Raw genomic sequence first — 23,008 nt, forward strand, 5'->3', positions numbered from 1 at the left:
GCTCTCCCATCTTGTTGGCCAGGCTTCTAGCATTGATATACAAACCTCGTAATTTTGTCCAGTTGTATACTATATCCTCGTTTGATGTTGTTTTTAGGCTGCTCTTGTGATTTTTCCCCATACCCACCTTGGGTTTAGGAACTCTGAACACCCTACCACTAATGTCCCCATTTGTGCTCTCCGAACCTTGCTCCCAGCTAGCAAATTCTACATCTGTACCCTCCCCCCATCACCTAGTTTAAAAGCCCCTCTAACTTGTTGGCCATCGTCTCACCCAGTACGGTTGCACCCTCCACATTTAGGTGCAATCCGTCCCTACTAAAGAGCCGGTAGCCGACTGAGAAGTTGGCCCAGTTCTCCAAGAACCCGAAACCCTCCTTACTACACCAGCTCTTCAGCCACTTGTTTACTTCCCTAATCTCCTGCTGCCTCTCTGGCATGGCTCGAGGTACAGGTAGTATTTCTGAGAATACTACCTTGGAGGCCTTACTCCTCAATTTAGCTCCTAAGTCCCTGAAATCGTTTTTTAGGACTCTCCATCTCCCTCTGACTTTGTCATTGGTACCCACGTGTACCATGACAGCTGGGTCTTCCCCAGCCCCACCCAATAATCTGTCCACCAGATCCGTGATGTGCTGAACCTGAGCGCTCGGTAAACAACAGACAGTTTGGCACTTACGGTCTTTTTGACAGATTGCCCTCTCTGTCCTTCTAATAATTGAGTCCCCTACCACCAAAGTCTTTTCTTTCCGCTCGCTCCCGCCCTCACTGGAGGAGTTCTTCCTCTGGCAGCTAGGGGCATCGCTCTGCTCCAGCAATGCTGGTCCCTGACTGGTTTCCCCAACATCACGCAACAGGGCGTATTTATTGGGATGCTCCAGCCCAGGACTGGCCTCCTTGCCTTGTTCCTTTCTACTCTTCCTAACTGTCATCCAACTACTCTGCTCTTGTGCCTTCACCCTTGTATCTCTGCCCTCCTTTGTGCAGGCCCCTGCCTGCACCTGACGGGTACGTTCCCAGCTCTCCTTCAGTATGGAGATTCTTCTCAGTGTTGCCAGTTGCTTCCCTAGATTCAAGACCTGAGCTTCCAGGGTAGCAACGTGCTTACATTTTGTCCAGCTGTATTCGTCTTTTATCACATGATCGAGGAACGTATTCATGCCACAAGATGTGCACCGTGTCGCATCTCCACACCCGCCGGGCATTGTACCCACTATCTACTCTAATTTCTATTTCTATTCAGAAATTTAAGTCTGTCCTGTGTAGCTGTTTTCTAGCTTCCTAACTCTACTTTCTCACACTCAGGCACTCGGCGACACTCAGGCACTCGGCGACACTCAGGCACTCGGCGACACACAGGCACTCGCTGACACTCAGGTACTCGCTGACACTCAGGCACTCGGGTATTCCCTGACACTCGGGTATTCCCTGACACTCAGGCACTCACAGACACTCAGGCATTCACAGACACTCAGGTACTCACAGACACTCACGTACTACACTACACCCTCAGTCAGTCTTCAATCACAGTCACAGTCTTTACTTACAAAGAATGTGTCACTGTGCTCCTGCAAGCCGACACTTGCAGTGCTTGTCGGCGATTCCTCCCTCAGTCGGTCAGTCTTCTTCTCTGCTCCCGCCTTCCTCTCCTGTCACTTCCTGGTCTCGCCTCGGCTCCTCTTCTAGCCAGCCAGCTAGTGGGATATTGTCGGTCTCTACCGTCTCCTCCGCTCTCTCTCTGTCTCGTTGGGGGCGGTCGCGGTTTCGCCGCTCGCCCTTCTGGGGGGGGGGGGGGGGTTACTGTATATTACCACTCACACACTCACTGTTTTTGGCACTCACTCACTCCCTTACACACGCGCTCCTCACACACACTCAGCTGCCTCTGATCCCAAGCGCTTTTCCTCCTGCAGCACAGCACCACCTGCCGATGGGTCACTATTCCTCCCACTGACACCAATGATGGGTCATCATGTTGCATCGTGTACTTAGTAATGATGTGTGTTTGATTTGATTTCCTAGTTTTCTCATTTTTCTTCTTGCCCAACAGGAGGTCCTGTCTGTTTAATCCACAGGCTCTCCTGTAGGCTTTTTTGAGACAGGTTTTTGAGTTACCCCTCTGTAGAAATCTATTCCTCAGGGCCGCTGCCTCCTTACGAAATCCCTCATCATCCGACCAGTTCCGTCGGATATGGAGATTTTGGCAATAGGGGATAGCTTGCACTAAGGATCTGGGGTGAGAACTATTGGCATGCAGAATTGTGTTGCCAGCTGTTTACTTTCTGAACAAAGTACTGGACAGATTACCCTTCTGATCTTTCATAATCATGACATCTAGAAATGTGATCAGTTCTAGGCTTGTGGACATTGTGAATTTTAAATTCCATATATTGCTATTCATTGCATTAATGCACTCCTCCAGGGACTCTCTAGAGTAGTTCCAAATCACAAACACGTCATCTATGATGTGGAACCAAATCATAATATGGTCTGTGAGTGAAGTTCACAGGAGTGCATTAATGCACTCCTCCAGAGACTCTCTAGAGTCGTTCCAAATCACGAACACGTCATCTATGATGCGGAACCAAATCATAATATGGTCTGTGAGTGAAGTCCACTGTTCAGTTCATTCCCCAAGAATAATCTCTCCCACTCCCCTAGGTACAGATTGGCATAGGATGGGGCACAACATGTCCCCATCGCTACACCCTGCACCTGGAGGAAGTGGGAGCCATCGAATGAAAAAAGATTGTGTGAGAATATGTTCCAAACCCATCAGCAGGAGCTCATGTATCCCTCGACGATTTTCTTTCATCTGGGACAATAAGTGTTTGACTGTTGGTGTGGGATGGAACTTTAAAGCTCCTCAACGTCCACTGCCACCAAGAGGGTATCCTTGGGCATGGTTGTTCCCTCAATGTTCTGCACTAAATGTGCCGTATTCCTAATGTATGATAGAAGACTAGAGACCAAGGATCTTAAATGTTCGTCAATAAATTTACTCAGATTTTCTGTGATTCCACCATGTCCCGATACGATTGGTCTTCCTGGTGGATTTTTTAAAAATTTTTATGAACCTTAGGGAGGCTATAAAATGTAGAAACTTTAGGGTGTGCAGTGCGTGTAAAGTCCCAGGTTTGTTTACTAATGACATCTCTGTAAAATGCTCCATCAACAAAGGCATAACATTTTTGATCAAATTTATCAATTATAGATCTTGGCACCGAGTGGTACCAGTCCTTATTCTTAAGGATTTTGATACATTTTGATCATTAGCCATTACCACAATATTGCCCCCTTTATTTGATGGTTTTATAGTGAGGTCATGTTGGTTTTTTAAAGAATCCAGGGCCAACCTTTCATTCGGTGATAGATTATCTTGGTGAGTTTTAACTTTCAATCGTGTAATGTCTTGTATGGTCATCATAAGGAATGCTCCCAGATTAGGATTTAAATGAAGAGCAGGGAATTTATCCAACTTCTTTCTTAGATAAGACTCCTTCAAAGGAATTTTCATTTCCGTGTCAACTTGTTGTTCCAATAGGAATTCAAAGAGAAACGAGAAGTTGAGATTTTAAATGGAGCACAAAAAAATGTGCCCCCATGTCTAATTACTTGATTAGAGGAAATGATTGGGACTTTAAATGAGGTGGAAACCAGAACCCTGGGAAATATGAGCAATGGAAACATTTTATTGCTATATACCAACAATTAACAAAGTACAACATATGAAATGTCAATTACATAGTTACATAGTTAGTGAGGTTGAAAAAAGACATCAGTCCATCCAGTTCAACCTATGATGTGTGTGTGTGTGTTTGCTTTTAACCGTACATTGTATACCCCTGTATGTTGTGGTCTTTAAGGTGCCCATCTAATAGTTTTTTGAAACTATCAATGCTCCCTGCTGATACGACTGCTTGTGGAAGAGAATTCCACATCCTTACCGCCCTTACAGTGAAGAACCCCTTACGCATTTTAAGGTTAAACCGCCTTTCCTCTAGTTTTAGTGAGTGGCCACGTGTCTTATTGTATTTCCTTACTCTGAATAGTTTGTTCCTTATGCTAGGGTCGCCAGTACAGTATTTGTACATTGATATCATATCCCCCCTCAAACGTCTCTTCTCTAGAGAGAATAGGTTCAGTGCTTGTAGTCTTTGATCATAGCTGATGTCCTCCATTCCCCTAATTATTTTTGTTGCCCTTCTCTGGACTCTTTCCAATTCCAGCACATCCTTCCTGAGAACCGGTGCCCAGAACTGGACAGCATACTCCAGATGTGGCCGGACCAGAGTCTTGTAGAGCGGGAGAATAATCTCTTTATTTCTGGAGTGAATCCCCTTTTTTATACATCCCAGTATTCTGTTGGCTTTGCTTGCAGCTGCTTGTCATTGCATGCTACAGCCAAGCCTGTTGTCAACCAGTACCCCCAAGTCTTTTTCCATCCTAGACTCACCCAGAGGTTCCCCCCTAGTGAGTAGCTTGCTTTCTGGTTTCTGGCCCCCAAGTACATTACTTTACATTTATCAACATTAAACCTCATCTGCCATGTAGTTGCCCACCCCGTTATTTTGTTCAGGTCCGCTTGTAAGGTTTCCACATCCTGCATAGAAGATATTGGCATGCTTAGTTTAGTATCATCCGCAAATACTGAGATTGTACTAGATATCCCCTCCTCTAGATCATTTATGAATAAATTAAACAGGATTGGTCCCAGGACCGAACCCTGGGGGACCCCACATTCCACACCCGCCCAATCCGAGTATTCCCCATTAATCATCACCCTCTGGACTCTCCGCTGGAGCCAGTTCTCTATCCAGGTACTCACCTTATGGTCCATACCTACCTTCCTTAGTTTGTACAGTAAGCGTTTGTGGGGAACGGTGTCAAAGGCCTTTGCAAAGTCCAGATACACCACATCCACAGGCTTACCTTTATCTAGGTGGCAGCTCACTTCATCGTAGAAGGTTAATAGATTGGTTTGGCAAGAACGATTTTTCATAAATCCAAGCTGATTACTACTAATTAGATTGTTTTCATTACTAAAGTCTTGTATGTGGTCCCTTAACATCCCCTCCAAAATCTTGCAGACTACAGATGTTAGGCTGACAGGTCTATAGTTACCCGGGATAAACCTCGGCCCCTTTTTAAATATTGGTACTACGTTGGCCTTTTTCCAATCTGCTGGCACCATACCCGTCTGTAAACTATCCTTAAAGATCAAGAATAATGGTCTGGCAATCACCTGTATATAGTCAACACAATCATGTATAGTCAACACAATCAAAACACTTGGGTCATTCTGATATATGTGCAGGTACACCAATTATATGTACAGTCAGGTCCATAAATATTGGGACATCGACACAATTCTAATCTTTTCGGCTCTATACACCACCACAATGGATTTAAAATGAAACAAACAAGATGTGCTTTAACCTTCCTGGCGGTATGATTCTTTTGGATTTTAGGTGCTGAAAGCGGTACCATTATTTTCCATGTAATATATTATGTATACATATATTATATATATATATATATATATATATATATATACATATATGTAATGTATACAGTTGGTTTGGGCTGCTCATTCACAAGAATTACGTATATATGTATATATATATATATATATACGTATATATGTGTGTGTGTATATATATATATATATATATATATATATATATATACATAAAAAGTACAGTAAAACTGCAGGAAAGGGCACTGGGGGGCAATGTAATGTGATTTTATTTTATTTTGAATGGTATCAGTGTGTTTGGTGTGTTTTTACATTTGAATTTGCCGCCGGTTCCACCCCCCTGCGAACGCCACGACGCAGGAGACGGAAGTCGGGGCACGGAGACGATCGGGAGCAAGAACCGTCGCTAGACACCGCCGGACACATCGCTGGATCCCGGTGACAAGGTAAGAAACCTCTTTTACAGGATCCAGCGATCTTCCTAGCGGTACCCCGAGTGTGGCTCGGGGTTACCGCTTTTGGCTCTGAAATGTAACCCCGAGCCACACTCGGGAATACCGCTAGGAAGGTTAACTGCAGACTTTCAGCTTTAATTTGAGGGTATTTACATACAAATCAGGTGAACGGTGTAGGAATTACAACAGTTTGTATATGTGCCTTCCACTTTTTAAGGGACCAAAAGTAATGGGACAGATTAACAATCGTAAATCAAACTTTCACATTTTAATACTTGGTTGCAAATCCTTTGCAGTCAATTACAACCTGAAGTCTGGAACGCATAGACATCACCAGACGCTGGGTTTCATCCCTGGTGATGCTCTGCCAGGCCTCTACTGCAACTGTCTTCAGTTCCTGCTTGTTCTTGGGGCATTTTCCCTTCAGTTTTGTCTTCAGCAAGTGCAATGCATGCTCAATCGGATTCAGGTCAGGTGATTGACTTGGCCATTGCATAACATTCCACTTCTTTCCCTTAAACTCTTTGGTTGCTTTCGCAGTATGCTTCGGGTCCTTGTTCATATGCACTGTGAAGCGCCATCCAATGAGTTGTGAAGCATTTTGCTGAATATGAGCGGATAATATTGTTAAAAGCCTGCAATTGGTGCTCGTATGGAATTCACAAGGCTGCTTCTTGTCCTTACCCGTGGAAAAAATATGGCAACATTTGCAATGGTGGTGGAACCCTCCTACGAGCAAAGATTACATTTCTTGCGGCACTTACCTATAGGTTGTGTAATTCCATCAGTCAGGAGTTCTGTTTCTTGATTTACTCTGTGATGTTTTTGGAATATTGGTGTGCGAGCGTAGAATAGTGATGTTACCCTCTGAATGTTGGTAATGACATTTTGAATTGTATGAATGATGTTGGTACACATATTCCATTTTTGTGGTGAAGCTTATCATTTGTAAATACTAAACAACACACAAAATTGTTATTGATTTTAAATTTGCATGAGCAATGGTATTGTGTGTGGTTTGTGAAGACAGCTGTGGGAGTTTGGGTTAAGATACTGTATATGTGAGACGGAGAGCGAGGAGTGCATTATCTACCATTTAGTTTCAGATGTCAAACAGCAAAGTGTCAGAGCATACTCAGTGTAGCAAAAGATATGGCTAAACATCAAAAGGTTTGAGCATGCTCAGTGTATTAAGAAATGTATCCCAAATGCCAAAAGTCCCTGGGCATACAATCTCTCTCTCTCCCTCCCTCTCCCTCTCTCTCCCTCTCTCCTAGAGACATGCTTGGCCAATTTATCACCTTTACCCTCAGCTTCTTTAGCAAGGCAGGGATCGTCAGACCACAGGACATGGTTCCAGTAATCCATGTCCTGAGTCTTCTTGTGTTCAGCAAACTGTTTGCAGGCTTTCTGTAACGCTCCTTGCGTTTCTTATAAGGTGTGGATTTTCAGCTGCAGAAGTAGTTCCACGTCAGTAGTCATGTAGGAGATATGCTGAGATACCAATCCCAACCTCAATGACTCATCATGTATGGAAGGTCTTATTTCAGCCAGTAAATACACACAGTAATTAAGCTGGTTCCTAGAGTGACTTTATATACATGTGGTGAGACAATAATAAAGGTCTTAGGGATAGGTTTGAGTGGAAGTGGTAGGTGACAGACACTTGAGGTGAGACAGTGCAGATGGATGCAGGAAGGGTTAGCGATCATGTATGATAACAGATGACAGAGTAGCAGGTGCATACAGGAGAGATCAACCCAGTGCAGGAAATAGTAGCAGTAGCCTCAAGAGCTAGCAATCTAGTTATGCAGATGTAAAAGACAGTCCTTGCTATGCAGAGCTAAATAGTGTAAGCCTAGTACAAGTCTATAGAGATTTCCCCTGTGGGGTACTTAGCACTAATAGCGATAGCCGAAGGATCGCTCAGGAGATGCGGATGATCCAGTAGCAGGATGCAGGGATCAGCGCAGCGAGGTTCGTCAGCGAGGAGAGCTTGCAAGCATGGAAGCTTCAAGCAAGATTAGTATCCAGGTACTGGTGTTTGAACGAACACATGTGAGTGAGAACCGACGCCCTAAATAGCCATCTAGTCCGGCGCTGGGTGATGACAGCTTCAGCCTTAAAGGGAAACACACCTATATGTGTTTCTTCTGTCTAGGTAGATGGAAATCACCCGGAATAAATGTGATAGGAGGCACTGAGAGTGCCAGAACCTTACATTACCCCCCCCCGTAAGGCCGGCTCCGGAAGGCCTCTAAGGCTGGTTGTTGATATAAGAATCACATGAGACTGGTTGCCGATGCGAAAATCGGAAGGAAAAAAAAAAAAAAAAATTCTCTTTTTTTTTTTTTTTTTTTGTCGCCGATATGAGAATCAGAATGAGACTGGTCTCCGATGCGAGAATCGGATAAGACTGGTTGCCGATATGAAAATCGGGAAGAAAAAAAAAAAAAATTGGTTGCCGATATGAGAATCGGATAATACTGGTTGCCGATACGAGAATCGGATCAGGTTGGTAGCCGATGAGAATCGGATCCCTTGTTGCCGATATAAAAATCGGATCAGGTTGGTAACCGATGAGAATCGGATCACTTGTTGTTAGGGTGTCTGCTACATGGACCCCTCACTAGAATCGGACGCATAACCATCCGAAGTAATCCTAGTAGACCTAGCAACCAATGCTTCTTCAAACATCCTCAGATCCTTCCTACATACCACCGTGCCATTAGAAGCACGTACGCAGTCAGGTGCAAGAATCTCTGTATTTTCATCGGAAGCCAGAAATGTGCTTGCAAAAATAGGAGTATCCTCAGGAGGTGGTACAGGAGGGTTTTTTGAACGTGGTATAAAGTTCACTGGAGTTGAAGGAATATCTATTCCAATATTTGTTAATTTCTGGGTGTCCTTCACTGATATAGAACGGGGACAGGGCTGGCAACAGCCTTGATAATTTCCAGGCTGTTTTTCAGGGAAGACCCTTCGGATTCGCCTGGCCTCCATTGGGAGAGCCTTAGGCCTATGGGGTCTGGTTGGGCAGAATGTAATGAAATGTCCCCCTTCACCACAATAAAAACAAAGGCCACAGATTCTCCTGTGATCTCTTTTTTCTTGTGAGGACAACCTAGCATGTATGGCACCAATCTCCATAGGCTCCTCATCCATCTCTGTAGGATCAGGGTCCAAATGGGATGTGTCAGAGTGACAAGGTCGACTGTTTGAGGCAGGCTCGGACCATGACCAGGCAGGATCACCATATCTACTAGGTCTCCTTTTTTCCTTAGGTAGCCGGGGTCTGTGGTTACCTGGAGCGGGTTTAGGAGTGGGGTCAATAGCTGAATTCTGAGAAGAACTGGATAATGGCATTTCCATTTTTTCAGACTTCCTTTCTCGTAGTCTTCTATCTATGGTGATACTGAGTTGTATCAATGTATCCAGGGTTTTTGGCATCTCTGCTCGGGCGAGCTCGTCCTTGACGGCTTCTGATAGGCCAAGCCTAAATTGGGTTTTCAGAGATGCATCATTCCATCCTGAATCAAGGGTCCATCTCTTGAATTCTGCGACAAAGTCTTCTACAGGCCTTTTTCCTTGTTTCAAGGATCTTAACTGAAGATCGGCAGTACTCTGCCTATTGGGGTCATCATATAGGCTAGTGAGCTCTGCCAGGAACAAGGCATAGGAGTTGAGAAGCTGGTCGTTTTTTTCAAAAAGAGAATCTGCCCAGGCTCGAGGATCGCCTGATAGGTAAGAAATAATAGTACAAACCTTAATGTGATCAGTAAGGTAGGTACGAGGTTTTAGCAAAAAAAGTAACTCACATGCGTTTTTAAATTCGCGAAATTTTTTGCGATCGCCTGTAAATACCAAAGGGGGATTTATCTTGGGTTCAGGAGACTGTGCAGAGGTAAGTTGTGTCAGTCTAATTACCTGCTGCGACAGAGCCTGATTTTCGTTTTTCAATTCAGCAAGTGCGTGTATTAACGCAGATACCTGCTGTTTTAATTGTGTCACCTGAGTGGCTACTTCTGCTGAATCCATTTTTTGGGTTCGTTCAATCTGTAACGCTCCTTGCGTTTCTTATAAGGTGTGGATTTTCAGCTGCAGAAGTAGTTCCACGTCAGTAGTCATGTAGGAGATATGCTGAGATACCAATCCCAACCTCAATGACTCATCATGTATGGAAGGTCTTATTTCAGCCAGTAAATACACACAGTAATTAAGCTGGTTCCTAGTGTGACTTTATATACATGTAGTGAGACAATGATAAAGGTCTTAGGGATAGGTTTGAGTGGAAGTGGTAGGTGACAGACACTTGAGGTGAGACAGTGCAGATGGATGCAGGAAGGGTTAGCGATCATGTATGATAACAGATGACAGAGTAGCAGGTGCATATAGGAGAGATCAACCCAGTGCAGGAAATAGTAGCAGTAGCCTCAAGAGCTAGCAATCTAGTTATGCAGATGTAAAAGACAGTCCTTGCTATGCAGAGCTAAATAGTGTAAGCCTAGTACAAGTCTATAGAGATTTCCCCTGTGGGGTACTTAGCACTAATAGCGATAGCCGAAGGATCGCTCAGGAGATGCGGATGATCCAGTAGCAGGATGCAGGGATCAGCGCAGCGAGGTTCGTCAGCGAGGAGAGCTTGCAAGCATGGAAGCTTCAAGCAAGATTAGTATCCAGGTACTGGTGTTTGAACGAACACATGTGAGTGAGAACCGACGCCCTAAATAGCCATCTAGTCCGGCGCTGGGTGATGACAGCTTCAGCCTTAAAGGTAAACACACCTATATGTGTTTCTTCTGTCTAGGTAGATGGAAATCACCCGGAATAAATGTGATAGGAGGCACTGAGAGTGCCAGAACCTTACACTTTCTTGTGCATTGTCTTTAGAAGAGGCTTCCTTGTGGGACAACAGCCATGCAGACCAATTTGATGCAGCGGGCGGTGTATGGTCTGAGCACTGACAGGCTGACCCCTTCAACCTCCGCAGCCATGCTGGCAGCACTCATATGTCTATTTACCGAAGAAAACGTCTGGATATGACGCTAAGCACGTGCACTCAACTTCTTTGGTCGACCATGGTGAGGCCTGTTCTGAGTGAAACCTGACCTGTTAAACTGCTGTATGGTCTTGGCCTCAGTGCTGCAACTCAATTTCAGGATCTTGGCAATCTACTTATAGCCCTATAGCCAATCTACTTATGTGGCAAAAGGTCTAAAAGTTCAAGGGGGCCAAATACTTTCGCAAAGCACTGTATATACACACACACATACATGTATATACACACACACACACACACATGAACATATTGTAGCTTATTAACATTGTTTAACATAAAAAGGAAAAAGAAGCAAAATAAAAAGCCAGCAAACACAATTGTCTTTAATAATTAAACAATTCATAACACAAATAAAATGTATACTTTTGTGTCAATAACAGAGTTGTAGAATTTGAATGAATGCATGACACTTGCTTTTCTATACACGTACGCTATTTTTTGCGGCCGCGCACTCGTAATCCCATAGGCAAATTAGCTAATTCACTATAATGGCAGCTTACGATTTCCCAGGCGTAGGTTTGGAACTATTTTTAAGTTCTGAGCATGCGCACATGTGCTGCTCCAGTCGTAGGCTGTGGGAGAATATTTTACTTTTCACACTTTCCTTGAAATTTAGTTTTCCACATCAGTTTTTGAAAAAGTTTAAAAGCAGAACATGTCCAAATATTATACCACATCTTCCAGACCCATTCAGCCATGCTGGCAAACATTATTTCCAGGAAAATAGTGGTACTTTTAGCATGACTACTTTTTTTACTCCCTCGCTGCCGTACATTCCCTTTAGTAAATGCGCATTCGCAATTACACTTTCCCAATCGTTATAGTGTATTCGGTTATGCAGTGTATTTACGGCAAGTTCGCTGTAGAGTACAAAAGAGCGTAGCGTTATAGTAAATTAGGCCGTTAGTCTTTACAAATCTGTTCTGTGTCAATATTTAATAATTAAGTCATTAAGCCTATTCAGTTATTTAATTAATACAAAAGATGACATATTACATCATTCATAATGGATTCCCATTTTTATAATTTTGTTCCTTTTTAGGTATATGTGGGAAAAGGATGGGCTACTGTTTGAACCAAATGACACAAGAGTCACACAGAAAAAAGACTCTGGAACTTTAATAATTTCCAACGCCAATGGAAATATGAAGGATTTCCAGGGAAAATACCGTTGCTATGCCAGAAATGAACTGGGCACAGCTGTGTCAAACGAGGTCCATGTGATCACAGAAGGTATGTTTACCAAAAACGTTTACTATGTGCTGAATACTGCATTTATATATAGTTTTTATAGTTCATCAGTGTCTAAAATATTACTGGTTTGTCAGGCTAGGGAATTTAGCTTAAAGTGTCAAACCCCCATGCTCACGCCATCATTTGGGCTGGGCAAATAAACCACAGTTATTCCATCCAAAAAACAAAGCAAATCAAATTGCAAATAAACATTTTTTCTCTCTCGTTCACTGACGGACACAGCTCAATGTCTTCTAGACCATTGGGCTTATGCTGCTCTCTCTTCAAGAGTAGGAATAGGCGGAAACAATTTTGGGTACGCCCCTGAGGGTATACCATCACTTCCTGCTATAGGACTTCAGTTTTTTTCTGCTTAGTCAGGAGTAAGGACCTGGCTCTCCTGTGTGAACTACAATCAACCTGTTCCTGTGTGAACTACAATCAACAGCTGGACTGGGCGGCGCACTGGATATCCTAGATCCTTATGGTCTTCCCAGTCTGGCCTGCAAACGCGATCCAACTATTCGCTCCGCGCTATGTTGGCCGCGACATAGCCCTACTGGACGGTGGTCACGACAGCAGTCACGATCAGAGTCGCAGCGTTCCTCAGGCTGCAGCACCCCCATTTCAAGATGGTGCGGTGAACTGCTGGGAGTGGCACCCGCCTGATGCCGTGGTGTGGTGAGTAGTGTCCCTCCTCCTTTCTTTTGGAATTGCTGGGGTGGTTTCGGGCCCTCCCTGGGGATGGTAGGCCCCCTCCTGTGTCCTCCCTCCCCTGATGTTTTCCCCCTCTCCCCAGCGGGGTTTCCCTGCGTCAGCTGCCGTCACCTGCCCCCTTTTGGGGGGCACGGGTGTATTTTGGGTAGGGGGCTTTTCCGGTGTTGGGCCGGAGAGTGGTGGGTTGGTGTCGCTATAGGCCCCCCTTTTGGGGGTGCCTGTACCTTGGTGTTGCGGGGGGGGGGGTCCCTGGGGGATCTCCTCCTGGTGGATGCCTTCTTCCCTGGGGTCCAGTGGGGTCCTGGGTCCCGTGCAGCTCCGCATGGTGCCGCCATTTTGCCATGGATGCTGCATTCCTGGCTTCGGCAGCCATGTTTGTGTAGTCCAGCGGCCATGTTTTTGGTTTCCCATTAAGAGTAGCAGAGGCCATTTTCTTGTAGTCCGAGTGCGGTGATGTGCTGTGGGGGCCTCTAGTGTCAGTGTCGGCACTTCCTCTTTTATCGCAGTGTAGTAGGCTGTTTGGTCCTCTCCAGCTCTGGGGTGGTGAGTTTCTGGGGGTATACGATCCTTCCACTTTTTCTTTTTGTGCATGGCGCAGCTTCGACTAGCAATGGAGCCTCTGGAATGTGTATTACCACCTGACCCACTCCTGGGTCTCATGGGACTCTCTGGGTCTCAGTCTGCCCTGGTGGCCATGACGGCAGCCCTGCAGTCACTTGTATCCAAGGTAGATATGGCCTTGCAAAGGAGGCCTAGCAAAAAGCGTCCCCTGCCTTCATCTGTATCGTCTGCCTCCTCAGAGTCTGAGGTGGATTTGGCCGCTGCGGACAAGAGTCAGCCAACTGGGTCTGCATCCACGCATGCTGAGTGCTCTAATAGTGAGGATGAATCCTCCTCCTCCGCAGCCGCACATGGGAAAGCGCTGGCGGAGGCATTAATTGTGTCAGTGCGGGAAACCTTAAAGTTGTAGAACTCCGCTAACGCTGAGTCGGCTACGTCGGTGCAGTTTGGCACCCGCTAATCTTCCAAGGTGATAAAGGTGTTTCCCTTTCCTGCCTATTTTGACTAGATTGTCACTAGTCAGCGGGGTTCCCCAAAACGCATGGTTGGAATACCTTAGCGTTTTGCTAGGAGATATCCTTTTGAGGAGTCTCTTTTGAAGAAACTTACGGTTTCCAGGGTAAATAAGGCCACACCTCTTGCCGGTGGAGGATTCTCCATCCTTTAAGGGTCCTGTGGACAAGAGGTCTGAGGCTCTGGTCTGGTACCTTTTTACCGTGGTAGGTTCAATGTTGCGGCTGATGTTTGCCATCACCTTGGTATCCCAGATTTTAAACGGAATGTACAAAAATTTTACGCCAGGATCTGGAAGGGGGTCAACATGAGATGGCAGATCAGTTGATTCAGGGGTTACAGTACATTTGTGATGCATCTTTGGATGCGGCCCCCTTGGCCGGCAGGGTATCTGTGACAGCAGTGATTCTTTGCAGCATGATTGGAGAGATTAAGAGATCATCAAGGGCCTTACAGGAGATAAGAGTACATTACTTCCGCAGGTTGCTAGGGGGTAAGGAAATTCGTTGTAAATGTGGTCCTTTTTTTCTCGGCTCACAAGCGGCCCTTTGGTCCGTCTGGATCGCATGAAAAGGGTTTGAGATCCACCCGTAACTTTGCGGGAGGCTCCAAGAGACCCTGGAATGGTAAGTAAAAGGCAGGCAGCACCTGTTCCCCAGACAGGCCTTCCCTAGCCTGAAGGGGCACCCTCAACTGCATCTGGGGTGGGGGGACGTCTTTGCCTTTTTCCGGAACCATGGACCTTGCTCATTCAGGACAGATAGGTCCACAAGTTGATTTGGTTACAAGATCGAGTTTCGGTACTTGCCGTTCTTTCCTTCCAACTTGCGCCTGTCTCACAATCGGCTACAGGGCCTTATACAGGGCAGTGCAGGACCTGTTAGCACAAGGAGTCGTTGTGCCGGTTGCAGAGTTGGAACGTTTCAAGGTTTTTTTTCAAATCTGTTTACAGTTCCCAGGAAGGAAGGCAAAGTTTGTCCGATCTTGGACCTCAAGGCTCTGTACCGCTTTGTGCGAGTTCAGAATTTTCAGATAGAGTTCATTTGCACGGTAGTAGCTTTTCTCCATCAAGAAGATCTTCTGGCATCTATATATCTCAAGGATGCTTACCTTCATATTGCATTATATGTCGGGCATCAGCATTTTCTTAGTTTTGCTGTGGGCGAGGAGCACTATCAATTTGTGGCGTTACCCTTTGCTCTCGCCTCAGCTCCTTGGGTGTTCACAAAGGTTTTGGCCCCAGTGCTCGCCTTGCTACAGCAGAAGGGGGATTGCGGAACTGGGTTACCTGGATGATCTGCTTCTGTGTGCAGATTCTTCTTCAGCTCTGGAAGCCGACTTGGACATCACTGTGCAAACTCTTATGCAGTTTGAATGGACACTGAATTTTCAGAAATCGGCTTTAACTCCTTCCACCAAGTTGAAATATTTGGGTCTGATGCTGGACTCAGCGTTGGCCTGGGTTTTTCTTCCACAGGCAAAACTTTTGAAGCTACAGGATGCGATTTGACTCCTGTTGTCCAACTGTCGGTCATCGCTCAGGACTTGCATGCAAGTGCTGGGCCTGATTGTTTCCACCTTCAAAGCGATTCTGTTTGCTCAGTTCTATACCAGACATCTGCAAAAAGATTCTGGCCAAATGGAACAAGCATCCGCTGTCATTGGACGATCTGATCCTGTTGAGTCGGCGTATGAGGGGGTTTCTACTATGGGAAAATCCTTTTTTCCCCTGTATTGGACTGTGGCCACCATGGATGCCAGTCTGTCCGGGTGGGGAGGTGTCTTGGGAGTGTACTAGGCCCAAGGTGTTCGGACTCGAGAGGAGTCCAGTCTGCCGATCAACATCCTGGAGATTCGGGCGATCAGACTTTGTCTGTCTCAGTGGACGGATCGTCTGCAGAGATGCCCTGTGAGGATACAATCGGACAATGCCATGGCTGTGGCATATGTCAATCATCAAGGGTGCACAAAGAGTTCCCTGGCAGCCTGGGAAGTAGCCAGTATCATGAGGTGGGCAGAACTATATGTTCTAGCCCTCTCTGCTGTGCACATTCCAGGGGTAGAGAATTGGCAAGCAGCTCTCAGGCGGCAAACGTTGCATCCAGGGGAATGGTCTCTATACCCGGAGGTGTTTCATCAGTTGTGTCTTCAGTGGGGGACCCCCATTGGTCTCCAGTCTCAACTGGAAAGTGCAGAGGTTTGCATCAAGGTCTCGGGATCCTCTGGCCGACGCTGCAGACGCACTGTTGACCCCTTGCTGTCAGTATTGTCTGATTTACGCCTTTTCTCCAAAACAACTTCTGTCGAGACTGCTACGCAGAATCAAGGTAGAAGGGATTCCAGTAATTCTGGTGGCTCCAGATTGGCCTCGCTGGTCTTGGTACGCAGGCCTGGTAAGGCTGGAAGCAGACGCCCCTTAGAAACTTCCTTTTAGGGAAGATCTTCTGTCTCAGGGACCAATCTTCCATCCTGCTTTGCAGTCACTGGCTTTAACTACCTGGCTATTGAAAGCCAGGCGCTGAAGGACAGAGGACTGGCGGAGTCGGTGATTCCTACTTTGTTAAAAGCTGAGAAATCTACTTCCAGGAAAGTTTATCATAGAGTTTGGAAGGCGTACATTTCTGGGTGTGAGTCCCGAGGGGGGGGGGGGGTTCTCCCTGTTCCTTTTCTTTGTCTCGCCTGTTGGAGTTTGTACAACTAGGTGTAGATCAATGTTTGGCTCTGGGCACCATCAAGGGCCATATTTTTCCAAAGGACGTTGGCTGCAAAGTCCTTGGTTCACACCTTTGTCCAGGGGGTTCACCATCTGGCTCCTCCGGTGCGATCCCTGGTACCTCCATGGGATCTCAATTTGGTACTGCCAGTACTTTAAAAGTCTCCTTTGGAAAACATTTGTGAACTTCCTCTGCTGACTGTCACAGAAGGTGGCTTTTTTAGTTGCTATTACTTCTGCACATAGGGTGTCAGAGTTGGCTGCGTTGTCCTGTCGGTCACCTTACCTGGTGATTAATGGAGACAAAGTGGTGTTGCGACCATGTCAGGCATTTCTTCCTAAGATTGTCTCGGGGTTTCATTTGAATGAAGATATTGTTACCGTCCTTATGTCCTAAGCCAAATTATCCTAAGGAAATTGCTTTACATTCCTTGGATGGGGTAAGGGCAATTCGGGTGTATCTGGCAGCGACTGAACTGATTCAGAAATCCGATTCTTTGTTTGTTCTTACGGACTGGCCTCGTAAGGGGCAGGCCGAATCTGCTGCGGCCATTTCCAGGTGGATGAGGCAAAAGGTGGTACAGGCCTATTCTGTTAAGTGTCAGGTTCCTCCTTTCCCTGTCAAGGCGCATTCTACAAGGGCACTTAGTGCCTCCTGGGCCTTCCGTCATCAGGCGTCAGTGGTTCAGGTGTGCAAGGCGGCTATGGGGTAGTCTGTATACACATTCACCAAGTTTTGGATGTACTTGCATCTTCAGATGCAGCGTTCGGCCGCAAAGTTTTTCAGGCTGCGGTTGCAGAGACTCCCGCCTCTTGAGGGTGTAATTTTTTCCTGGTGGTGAGCTCCAGTTGTTCCTGGTTGAGCTCCGGTTTTACCTGGTTGGCTATGTTTAGCCTTGTTGGGAACTATATCTATTGTGTGTTTTTCCCACCCCTCATCTTGATACTGCTTTGGGACATCCCAATGGTCTAGAAGACATGGAGCTGTGTCCATCAGTGAATGAAAGAGAAAAGTGGATTTTTGTCTCACCGGAAAAATCCTTTTCTCTGAGGTTCACTGACGGACACAGCACCCTCCCCTCTGTTAGTTTGAGTTATGTATTCTTCTGACACTGCTTGTTACAAACGTAAGTCCTATAGCAGGAAGTGATGGTATACCCTCTTGGGACTGCCTCAGGGGCGTACCCAAAATTGTTTCCGCCTAGTCCTACTCCTGAAGAGAGAGCAGCATAAGCCCAATGGTCTAAAAGAAATGGGGCTGTGTCCGTGAACCTCAGAGAAAAGGATTTTACGGTAAGACAAAAATCAATTTTTTAAATAATATTTGTGTGGGTTATGTGATCACCAGCTCTCCTGCACTCTGCATGGCCTGGGTTGGAGGGCAGAACTAAGCAGAAGACTGTCACATCATGACCTAGCTTCTTCTTACTCCCATCCACTTCCACCAGCCATTTAAAGCATTGTTAAAAAAAAGCTTTTGTACAAAGATGGGCATGATAAGCGACAAAAATGGCAAGGACCTGACACACAAGAACTATACTTGAAAGATCTGAATGTCCAATATAAGCATGATGATGCAGTCATTGACCTTGAACCGGATATCCTGAAGCGTGAAGTCAAGTGGGCCTTAGAAAGCATTGCTAATAACAAAGCTAGCGGAAGTGATGGTATCCCAGCTTAGTTCTTTAAAATCCTAAAAGATGATGCTGCACTCAATATGCTCAAAAATTTGGAAAACTCAACAATGGTCACAGGACTATAAGATGATTGTTTACATTCCGATACCAAAGAAAGTCAGCGCCAAAGAATGTTCAAACTACACTATGATCACACTCATATCACACTCTAGCAAGGTTATGCTGGAAATTCTACAAGCTAGGCTTCAGCAGCATGTGAACCGGGAGCTACCACAAGTACAAGCTGGATTTCAAAGAGACAGAGGAACTAGAGATCAAATTGCCAACATACGTATACTGGATCATGGAGAAAAGGATTTCCAGAAGAATGCCTATGTAACGGACCGTTTCAGCAGACAAGGGGTTAAAATCCGTTTAGGCGATATGCCCCTTTCTGAGAGAGCAGGCACAGCTACTGCAGAACATCAAACTCCCGAACTGGATACAATATAGCACTCCAACCTGGAACCTCTCGAATAGCTGCTAGCAGACGAACAGGAGAAGCATACATCAGCTTACATTCCTAGCAATCGGTCTCCAACAGCATACAGTGAATCCCCCCAAGAACGAGACAAAGCTCCGTGTGGAAGGTCAAGCAGTGGTATGTTTATTGAGGGCTCCCTGCCCCTGTATTTATGCAGGTCTCCCACCTGGTAGACACTCCCCTAGGGGACCAGATGGAAGACTGTAACACAAACAGACATGTATCACATTACAGACTCACAGAAGACATTCCTCAGGAGGGGGCTGCTGGAAACCATCCCCCTCTCTAGACAAAAGCACTCAGTTTAAATCAGTAGACATTCCTCAGGAGGGGGCTGCTGGAAACAATCCCCCCCCCTCTCTCTGCAGCTAAAACTAGTTTGCACAGAGACCTCCATTAGCCGCATGGTTAGAGAAACACAAAAAGACCAAAAAATGCATAACTCCCAGTCTACTGAACAGAACCCCTACATTCAACCCATCCCCAGATAGCCTGGATCTGAGCGCTCAACATATCCAAACAGCGCTCAGATGCCACAACCAGTCAAATTGCCATGGGGTTTACGTTTAGCATGGGCTGATGAGAGGGTCCATAGTCACACTGCAGGAGGCGAGCAACCAGGCTTCTCCAACGCCCAGTGGCGAGATTGGTCTCGTCACATCTCTCCCCCTTTCCAAACGGACTAACAGGGTATCTGACCTTCTGCCGGTCAGTGCCCTTGTTAGTCGCGCAGCCCAACCACAAAACAGATACAGCAGTACAGCCCACCCAAAATAACTGGCTACTACACCTGGGTAGAAGAGAAATTTGTCCATGTCCAGGTGCCTCACCTTGGCTGTGTGGGGGACTGGTAGACTGCCTTGGTGGGTTGCTGAGTGGGCAGAGACCAGCGGTACTCTGCCCTGGTGCCAGCGCTACCACAGAAGTAGCCTGGTTGGAGACGCGTTGTTGGAGGGGGAGACCGCCTGTCTCCCCTTTAGATACACCACCATGCTGCTGTGGGGGAAGACCGACTGTCTTCCCTTTGGCTAAACAGCCCTGTTGCTGGGGGTCAGGACCGACTGTCCCTACCCCCTGTGCTGTGAGTGCAGAGACCACAGTCCCATCTGCACTGTTGGGGGGCTTACTGTCTCCCCCTGGTACGTTAAGCTGCTGCTGTGGGATGGAGACTGGGCTCCCAATTCCCAACAAATCAAACTGTCCATGGGGAGAGGGGGTAACAAGCTCCTCTCCCAAATATACTTCCAGCCCCTGGGGAGGGAGACCATCTGTCTCTGCTCCCAATACAGTGTCCTGTTGCTGGGGAAAGGAGACTAGGCTCTCTGTTTCCTGCAGGACACTCTGCTGCTGTGGGATGGAGACTGGGCTCCCAATTCCCAACAAATCACGCTGCCGCTGGGGAGTGAGGACACTGCTCTCCTCTCCCTGCACTTCACACTGCCTTCATGGCATATCACTCTGCTGCTGGGGGGCAGGAACAACTACCTCTGCCCCCTGTAACTCAGCCAGCCGCTGGGGAGGGAGGACGCTGCTCTCCTCTCCCTGCACTTTACACTGCCGCTGGGGAATGGAGACTGGGCTCCCAATTCCCTGCAGGACCGGTGGAGAGACCTCGGTCCCATCTCTACCGGCCACCTGGGGTTCTTCCCAGTAAAACTTTACCATCTCGTCCCCTCTGAATGGGTCTGGCTCTGGGTCTGTCCTGCTGCTCTCCTGCTGAGCCTTCTCATAGTATTGGAACAGCTGCTGGTAGCCCTGTTCTAGCTCCATCTCCCGGGTCACCAGGTGGACCAGGTCTTGCTCAATTTCGTGAGCGTCGTCCCAGTCATACCTGCTCTCCCTCCACTCCAAGAGATCATTGAACCGGGCTTGTGTAGGGCTCCCAAATTCCAGCTCTGAAAAAGACTCCCATAACAAGCCAGGACCATCAAACTCCTTTCCCTCTGGCTTGTCATGCTCGGCTGTCCAGGGCAGGTACTGTGCAACACACCACCACAGCGCCTGGTAGGCATCCTCCAGCCACATCTCCTGCCATACCCGGAGCTCCAATTCTTTAACCCATTCCTCCCGGGGCTGCTCCCCCAGGAAGGGCATCCGCAGGGCTACTCGCTTCTGCAACCGCTGGTCTTCCTTGGGGAGTCTCTCACCCCGCTGGTACTCCACAATGCCCAGTGCCTGGTACCAGATGCCTTTACGGACTGCATCTCGGTCATCCATGGCACCCTCATCGAACTCCACTGCTGGTTCCATGCTGGTGCTGTCAGGGTCGCTGTACTGGGACATGCGTTGCCCCCAACTTGTAAATACACGGAATGGTGTCTCCTGTAGCTGTCCTTCTGGCTGTGAGAACGATCCCACCGCTGCCACCAGATGTAACGGACCGTTTCAGCAGACAAGGGGTTAAAATCCGTTTAGGCGATATGCCCCTTTCTGAGAGAGCAGGCACAGCTACTGCAGAACATCAAACTCCCGAACTGGATACAATATAGCACTCCAAACTGGAACCTCACGAATAGCTGCTAGCAGACGAACAGGAGAAGCATACATCAGCTTACATTCCTAGCAATCGGTCTCCAACAGCATACAGTGAATCCCCCCAAGAACGAGACAAAGCTCCGTGTGGAAGGTCAAGCAGTGGTATGTTTATTGAGGGCTCCCTGCCCCTGTATTTATGCAGGTCTCCTACCTGGTAGACACTCCCCTAGGGGACCAGATGGAAGACTGTAACACAAACAGACATGTATCACATTACAGACTCACAGAAGACATTCCTCAGGAGGGGGCTGCTGGAAACCATCCCCCTCTCTAGACAAAAGCACTCAGTTTAAATCAGTAGACATTCCTCAGGAGGGGGCTGCTGGAAACAATCCCCCCCCTCTCTCTGCAGCTAAAACTAGTTTGCACAGAGACCTCCATTAGCCGCATGGTTAGAGAAACACAAAAAGACCAAAAAATGCATAACTCCCAGTCTACTGAACAGAACCCCTACATTCAACCCATCCCCAGATAGCCTGGATCTGAGCGCTCAACATATCCAAACAGCGCTCAGATGCCACAACCAGTCAAATTGCCATGGGGTTTACGTTTAGCATGGGCTGATGAGAGGGTCCATAGTCACACTGCAGGAGGCGAGCAACCAGGCTTCTCCAACGCCCAGTGGCGAGATTGGTCTCGTCACAGCCTACTTCTGCTTTATTGACTATAGTAAAGCTTTCGATTGTGTGGATCACAACAAGATATGGCAAATACTGAAAGAAATGGGTATACCGAACCACCTCACCTGTCTTCTGAAAAATCTGCATGCAAGTCAGGAAGCAACAGTTAGAACAGGACATGGAACAACTGACTGGTTCAAAATTGAGAAGGGAGTGCAGCAAGGATTTATATTGTAAAACTGTTAATCCTCTTTGAGGGGATTGTGTAGGCAATCTTATAAATATAATAAATGCAATTATTTAAAAATGTAATACATTTTTTTATACAAAAAATAAAAAAGAGAGACTACCTGAAGTCTCAGATAAATATACATACAGATTACAAGACCATATAGGACATTTGTAACGCTCTGGCGTTTGTTTTAGTGAACTGGATTTGCAGCTGCAGAATTTCCACTCAGTAGTCCTGTAGAGATGTGTTGAATCATCATATCCAACTCTCCAGGCTCATCATTGTGGCCCAGCCTGCTTCAGCATGCACATATACAGACACTCAGATAAGATGTTCCTGGAGTGATAGTTTGTATGCGATAGTATAGAGGTGATGTGCTGAAAGGACAGGCGTGAGTAGTGATAGCAATGATAGGCACTCAAGTAGTAATGTTCAGGAGTGTTAGCAGATGGTGATAGATAGTATGCAGGTAGGTTAGCAATCATGTACAAGTAACAGGTGGTAGGGGACAGCAGATGAATGTACAGGAGATGCTAACTTAGTGCAAGGGTATAGATGGTAGTAGACTCAAGAGCTAGCAATCTATGTAACAGTGCAGATGATAGAAATAGTAATGCATAGATAGCAACAGTCTTTAGTATGCAAGAGTAGATAGTGTAAGTTGATAGGAAGGAATCCCCTGCGGGGAACTTATCACTAGTTGGTTTAGAGAGGTGAGGGGTCCAGTAATG

General features: G+C 46.6%; 1 protein-coding gene across 1 annotated transcript in view; it reads left to right on the forward strand.

Annotated features, from left to right (window-relative positions):
- Positions 1 to 23,008, forward strand: part of L1CAM (L1 cell adhesion molecule) — a 1,053,451-nt gene that overhangs the window by 127,007 nt on the left and 903,436 nt on the right. Inside the window, exon 3 of the mRNA XM_082263926.1 lies at positions 12,036 to 12,226. Coding sequence (XP_082120052.1) covers positions 12,036 to 12,226 — 191 coding nt within the window. The remainder of the gene's footprint in view (positions 1 to 12,035; positions 12,227 to 23,008) is intronic.

This window comes from Pelophylax lessonae (genome assembly GCF_965119305.1).
Source record: "Pelophylax lessonae genome assembly, chromosome: 7".
NCBI classification, from domain to species: Eukaryota; Metazoa; Chordata; class Amphibia; order Anura; family Ranidae; genus Pelophylax; species Pelophylax lessonae.